The following is a 7,368-nucleotide window of genomic DNA, read 5'->3' as shown; positions in this document are numbered from 1 at the left end:
TAGCAGGGCATGGCTCTCTTTTCACTAGATTCATGGGCTCTGGCAAGAGTCTTCACCTATCCTTTGCTCCTCTTACACGGGTTGACCTTGTGTCACAGATCCCTTAGGTTCACCGCATGAAATCCTAGTCATACCACCGTGAGAACCATAGAAAAGTATCATCAATGTCATCGGCTGTGCTTTTCACCTCCACCTATACGTGAGGAAACATCTGCACAGAGAGGTTAAGTAACTTGCCCAAGGTCATCCACAGGCTAAATGGCGGAGCTGGAGTTCACTCCCCGGGCAGCCTGAGTTCAAGGTCTGGGCTCCTAACATTTAGGACCTATTGCCTCTGGAGCCTTTAATGATGCTGCCAATAAAGACATCATGGGCAGGGGGCCTCCCCGGTGCAGCACTGCCGGTTCCATCCTGGCCTCTGGGGAGTGTCCCACATGGCGTGACAGACCTCTCCTGCCGCCCGCTGCTCCCCTCAGCAGTGTATTCCATCAGTCTGCCTGTTCTGTTCCCCGCTCTGGCTCTGGGGAATCCTCTCACCCTCCCGTGCTTCTGACTGTACCCAGTGCTTGTATCAATAAATAAATAAATCTTTAAAAAACAAAAAAACATCATGGGCGGCCCCTGCTGGAGCTGCTCCGGGGCTGGGCTGCAGAGGAAGAGCACAGGGAAGCAGGCCCCTGCCCCGGGCGGGGGTGTGCTCAGTTAGTAATCCCTATTACTTAACTCTTCCTGCTCTTCACGCAGGGCAGGATGTGGCTGTTCCTCCCCACCCTGAGATGCTGGGGACCTTGCCCAATTTCTCTCAGGCCTGCTGGCGCTAAGGGCGGCAGTAGGGAAGAGGGAGGGAGAGAAAGAGAGAGCCAGGCACACAACTCTTGTTTGACATTTTCCAGTGAGCCACAGTGTAGGGGCTGAAGCAGGGGACGAGGGCAAAGGACACTTGCCCCCAGTGCCTTCTCATGAAGAGGCTGGGGGGCTGTCTATGAGGAGAGCTTGAGGGATCCTCCCAGAGTGTCAGCCAGTAGGGGAACCACCAGGAGCAGGGCCACAAGGCCAGGTGCAGGAGGAGGCGTGGCAGCTGAGGTGAAGGACTGGGTCACAGAATCCCTGTTGCAAAGGTTCCCCTCACAGCAGGCGCCCTGGAGGTCAATGTTTGTCCAGGGGCTGGTGGTACCCATGACGGTGCAGGAGGGCCGGTGGCAGGTTCTGATGTACACGGGCACTGAGAAATTGCCTGGCAGGGGCAGGGGAGGGGGTCAGGGAGGGAGAGACAATGAGAAGTGAGAACTGAGGGAGGCAGTTCTGGTGCAACCACACTGGAGCCTCCAGGTCAGAGACTAGGGCTCCCAGCAGACCCTTAGACGTCCTTCTAGCTTCCCTCCTTAGGTTAGGGCAATGCCTCCTCCCTCAGACCAGAACCAGGCCTCCCTTCCTCAGACCAGTGCCAGCCTTCCCCCTCAGATGTATGCCACGGCCTTTCCTCAGAGTTGTGCTTTCTCCTCGCAGCACCAGGTGATGTTTCCCTGTCAGGCCCTTCTGATGCCTCCACCCTCCGGCCTGCCTTGCCTTCTCACCCCTTGCCTCCCCTCTCCCAGCCTCTCACCAACGGTCATCTGGCCATTGCCCTGGAAGCAGACAGTTTGGTCCTGGTGACACTGGACTTGTCGGGACTTTTCTGGGGTGCAGTCCTCCGGATTCATCCCCACGCAGGCATAACATTCAGTGCCACTGAGTGTTGGAGGGTTGGGCGCTGGCAGGAGATACAGAGACACACTCAAGTAATGGTTCTCAGGTTGGTTGCACAGGTTGTGCACTGCATCAGTGTGCCCGCCTAGCCCAAGCGGGGCAGGAACCTTAGCAGGCTGGGAGGAGGCACCCAGTGGAGGCCAGGCCCCCAGCCCTTCCACTGTCCCCCCTACTGCCCAGCCCTGCCTTTTTGCACACCTGGGCTCAGGTTGGGGATGGTGTCATGGGTCATGAGGTTGGTGTTGCACAAATCGGTTTCACAGCCTCGCACCGACGAGTAGTCAGGTGGCAACGCGGTGTCCTTGGACTGCATCTGGCCGGTGCGCGGGCCTGTCCAGCAGCCCTTCTGCACCATGGTCAAAGAGGAGCGGTACCCTGCGGGCAGGAGGAGATTGGGCCTGGCGCGCTACCTCTCCCCAGCCATCATCCTCCTGCCTTCCTGCCTCTCCTCTCCAATGCTGCCTCTGCTCTCAGTCCTAACCCCTGGACCCTCAGCTCCTCTCTGCTTCTCCTTCCAGCCCTACCCCTTCCTTCCTCCCTTTCAAATTCCACCCTCCCTGCCCTTCCTCCCCTCAGCCCATCCTTCTCCTGCGCTTCTCTCCCCCCACTTCCTTCCTGCCCTGCTCCCCCACCCCACCCATGTTCTCCGCTCCATCCCTTCTGCGGCATCCATCCCTTGCTTTCTCTCCCTGTGCTTCTCTTTCTTCACCTCGCCACCTCCATCCTTATCCTTCTTCTATCCAACTTCACCCTCCCCCTTCCCCGCCCACCTCTGCTCTTTGTCCCTGTCTCCACCCCTTTCTTGTGCACACCCTGCCTCTCACCAGTGTCCAGGGACAAGACAGCTTCAGTGCATCCCTGGGGACAGGTGACCTCATCGAGTTTCATGCTGCTGAGGTCAAAGGGGCCGGAGTAGGTGTGTTGAAAGCTGTAGCATCGCAGAGCTTGGGACTCTGAGGAGAGGTGCAGAGTGGGGTGAGGGGAGCAGGCAGGCACAAGCAGACTGACCTGGGGCTCCACTCTGAAAATGACAATCACAAAGGCCAGACTGTTGTGCTCTGGGGGAGACAGGCCTTGTGGCATCCCGAGAACCAGGATTGGCTCCAGTGCTGGTCATGGCTGTGTCTATCTTGTGGAGGAGAATTGTCCTCTCTATACCTACTGCAGTTGACTCCAGGAAGTCCTCCAGGATTTACATAAAGGAAAAAGTGATTCTCTCCTGCTCTGTCTGTCCCCTCCACACTCAATAAACTCAGGATGTCAGATGTCAAGTAGCACCAACAGGCCACTGATGGAAACCCAACACCCAGGATAGGTACCAGGATGTGCAATCTTGTACTACAAACACACACATGCACAGCCAGCCCCAGCCGTACACTTAGAAAACACTTAAACACTGACATACACAGCAAATCACAAAACTGACAGGCTCATGCAAAACTCACAAATATACATAAAAGACTCCTAATGAATCCACGCAGAGTTCTGCCCTCGCAAAGCACGTACACGCAAAACTGATAGAGACTCCCCAGCCAAGACCTCTCACATGTACACAGTCAGGCTCACAGACAGAAAAAGATATGGATACGGAAACGGCTACAACCCACCGACCCAAGGACACAGGAGTCACCCCTAGGGAGATTCAGTACACACCCAAGCCTCACAGACACAGAGACTACAATGACACAAAGTTAGAGAGGCACACAAAAGAAAAGCCCCCCTCCCCAAAATAAAAACACAACACCACATGCAATTTAAAGTCACAGACAAATGCCACATGGAGACACAAGACACATGCAACACGGCTACACACAGAGGGACACACACACACATTGAAATAACTGAACACAGAGACACAGGGGTAAAGCAGGCCTACCCGTCACAGATGCACGAACACCCAGGCAGGCGCAGGCCCGCGGAATTCTCTACCCATCACTTTTACAAAGAAAGGGAAACTCAGATAAACAGACACATAAAAATATGTGTTCGACCACCCAGACATTGAAATCTGGGGTGGAGAGGCACACAAGCTTGAGGCCCCCTGGGCGCTGGACACACAGACACAGCTCGCCCACTGTCCTCCGCCCGGCTGCTGTGTGCAGACACGGCCTACTCCACCTCGAGTTCCCTGTCTTGGTAGCCACTTCAGTTTTGATATGAGTTCCTCTCTGTCCTCACCCAAACTGGGGGACAGGGATGCCTGGGGATGAGGCCAAGGACCCCTGCCATTTGGGAGAGAGTCCCCATGACCCCCCAGAAGTAGCCCTTGAATGAGAGGGGTATGGGTGACAAGGAGGATGAGAACAGCTGGTAGGAAGAGAGACACCAGAGAAGATGAGCGATGGGGAAGAACAAGGGAGGGGAGGAGAAAAGAGGACACAGACTCTAGGTCCCTCCTCCCTCAGACCCAGAAACCCAGGTCCCCTGTCCCTCCCCCTTTAGAGCCAGCAACCCAGACCCTCAGCCCCTACCCCCTCAGGCCCAGGATCCCAGACCCTCAGCCCCTCCCTGCTCAGACCCAGGATCCCAGACCCCCAGCACCTCCCCGCTCAGACCCAGCAGTCCAGGTCCCTGGCCCTTCTCATCACTAGACTCAAACATCTGGGTACCTGTCAGGCAGAGCACAGCCCCAAAGAGGCAGAGCAGGACAGCTCTGGGGACTCCCATTGCAAAGGTGTAGAGCTGAGCACAGACACCGAGGACAGCTCCTCTCTTCTCACTTCTGCCTGGCTGGTTCTTCCTGCTGAGCCCAGGCATCCTGGCTGCCCAGCCTGGACAGGATTCCTCTATCCCCGCCCACCTTCTTCAGGCTGACCTCCTCCTAGTTAATCATGATCGCATCACTGAGGAATCACGACAGAATTACTGAGGAAGGAGGGGGTTCCTGGGCCTGAGAAAGGAGGGGGTTCCTGGGCCTGAGAAAAGAGTGACCAAGGGGCCTCACATGTACACAGTCAGGCTCACAGAGAGAAAAAGATAATAACCTTTAATATCAAGTGGATCTGTGTTTTACAGACTCTCTGTATTCTAGTCTATTGGCACACATGGCCATTGGATTTCCTTCCTCTCCCTCCACCTGCACATGCACCACCCGTAACTCAGATACACAAAGCCTCCAATCTCTGGACCCAGAAAAGCAACATCAATTCCTCCCCTAAGCCTCTGACTCCTGCCTCCCCGACTCATCCACCACACTCAGCCTCAAGCACCTCCCTGTGTCCCCACCAGCACCCTGGGCTGGGCTGGTGTCTATCTCCCCTATCGGGTTGTGAACTCCTCCAAGGCTTCAGGTGATGTTTATGAAGTTGTATGAATGAATGAGATAATAAGAGAAAGGGGGGGTTCCCAGAGAGGCAGAGCATGTGGGTGCAGAAAAAGACATCATCAAGCAGTGTAGATAGATGTAAATGTAGATAAACCCAGGGCCTCCCCGGTGGCGCAGCGGTTGAGCGCTGGGTTGCGAAGCTGCCCGCAGCCTCTGCAGCGCCGGTTCGATCCCCAGCTGCTCCCCGGCCACCACAGGAGGGTCCCACATGGCGGCAGACCTCTCCTGCCGCCCGCTGCTCCCCTCAGCAGTGTGCTTCGGTCCTTCTGCCTGCTCTGCTCCCCGCTCTGGCTCTGGAGAATTCTCTCACCCTCCCGTGCTTCTGACTGTACCCAGTGCTTGTATAATTAAATAAATGAATAAAAAAATGAATGAATGAATGAATGAATAAATAAATCTTTAAAAAAATGTAGATAAACCCAGAAATGAAGAGGAATGCCTGGATGAACAGGACAAGCATGGAAAACTTATTAATAAATTATTATTAAGTGAGCAGCTCCCCTCCCAAGACTGCCCACCTGTGCCTATGCAGGTGTCTTTGAACAAATCTGTCCCTTTCAGATGCAGCATTTCCTACCCATTTGTGTCTGTGCAAGCTTCCTTTTTTTTTCCTTTCCTTTTTTGTATAATAAACCTGCCCTCTGGGATATAAAAAATTATTATTAAGTGAATGAGCTAAAAATAACGGTGCAGGAGACAGAGAAGACACAAATGGATCCCTGTCTACAAGGACACAGACAGACCCACATGGACACTCAGACTTCAGGCAGATGGGGACATTCACATGGATTGCAAGCACTTGGAACCAGTCAGAGACTGTAGGCCAGCACCTCCTGAGCCATTCTCTTCCCCTTTGGAAATACCAATCACTGTGATGGGCAGTGGGCATCAGGCTAGAGCAGAGACATTGATCATGGACCCACACATAGATGGCACAGAGTTGATATAATGGCGGTGGCCAGGAAGGACTTGATCCCCTGAGTTTGACTACATCTTACACAAGTTTCTTCCCGACCACCCTTTTTTTAGAGCATTTGCTTTAGGAAATTTGTCGCTGCAAATTTGTTTTTGTTCCTTTGGCAGGTACATAAATCTCCCAGTCACTGACCAGTTTTGCAACCCAGGAAAGTCCTTAAGGACCTGAAATGCCATCAATGTCTGTAAGACTGCTGAAAGTAGGAGCTGAACTTGAATAAACAGCAATTAGCAAATTCAGATTGACTTAGTCACAGAGAAAAACCTTTGCAAACCCAGGAACAACTCACTGTGCTAGACACACCCTGAGGACCAACCTCCTGCCATCACTCTCCCGCATCCTCCCACCAGCCCATACAGTGCTTAAAAACTCTCCAGGTAAGGTTTCAATGGATCTGAAGTCAGTCTCTGCTATTGTAGTAGTATTAAAAAGTCTGCTGTGTCTGTTCAACTTTGGTGCATTTTCTTCTTCAACAGCAGATAGCTGGGCACTGTGGACACTCACAGACGCAGCCTTCTTCATCCTCCTCTTGGCAAATTTCTGCCCCTCCCATCGGATCTCACTTACCTGAAACTGTTTTGCATCCAAATTCTTCTTCCCAATTCTAGTCCCTGCCCCAGGCTCTCCATTGGTTTTCTGAAGTCCCGGTGGAAGGGAGCATGGGGGTATTGACAGTGGTTCACAATTTCAGAAACCAAGGTTAGAAGAGTAAGCAGGATTGGACTTTGGAAGAAGTTGGTCTGTGAATCATTTCCAACAACGGGCACCATCTACCCCAGGGTTGGCTCTGGCGACCCCCCAGGAGGCTCAAGCAGCAACAGCAGCTGATCTTGGTGAACAAAGCACAGTCCCCATCAGACTTAACTCATTCTATTTTTTTTTTTTCAGCTCATCTCCTGAGTTGAAATAAAGATGGATTACAGGATCCTTCAAGATGAAATGAAGTTACCTGAACTGATAATTTACCTATTCCCCAATTGGAAGGATTCAATGAAATGATACTTCTTCTCACCATTGTGTTTTTTTTTTTAACTTTTTTTTTTTTAATATAGACGCATGTTTCATTTATTTATTTATTTGTTTGTTTGTTTGTTTGTTTATACATGCACTGGGTACAGTCAGAAGTGCGGGAGAGTGAGAGAATTCACCAGAGCCAGAGCGGGGAATAGAAGAGGCAGACTGACGAAATACACTGCTGAGGGGAGCAGCAGGTGCGGCAGGAGAGGTCTGCTCGCCATGTGGGACCCTCCTCTGGTGGCCGGGGAGCAGCCGGGGATCGAACTGGTGCTGCAGAGGCTGCGGGCAGCTTAGCAAGCCAGCA

General features: G+C 52.9%; 1 protein-coding gene across 1 annotated transcript; it reads right to left on the bottom strand.

Moving 5' to 3' along the window:
• Window positions 1–980: 980 nt before the first annotated feature.
• Window positions 981–4,413, bottom strand: LYPD5 (LY6/PLAUR domain containing 5; the record flags this gene model as incomplete). Its single annotated transcript, XM_084258007.1, has 5 exons — window positions 981–1,234; window positions 1,604–1,750; window positions 1,945–2,121; window positions 2,571–2,699; window positions 4,335–4,413. 5 exons carry the CDS (start codon window positions 4,411–4,413, stop codon window positions 981–983), a joined length of 786 nt encoding a protein of 261 aa, XP_084114133.1.
• Window positions 4,414–7,368: the final 2,955 nt, after the last annotated feature.

This window comes from Talpa europaea (genome assembly GCF_964194135.1).
Source record: "Talpa europaea genome assembly, chromosome: 16".
Lineage (NCBI taxonomy): Eukaryota > Metazoa > Chordata > Mammalia > Eulipotyphla > Talpidae > Talpa > Talpa europaea.
Note: the sequence above shows the minus strand (reverse complement) of the source record. Positions and strands in the feature narration are given on the sequence as shown.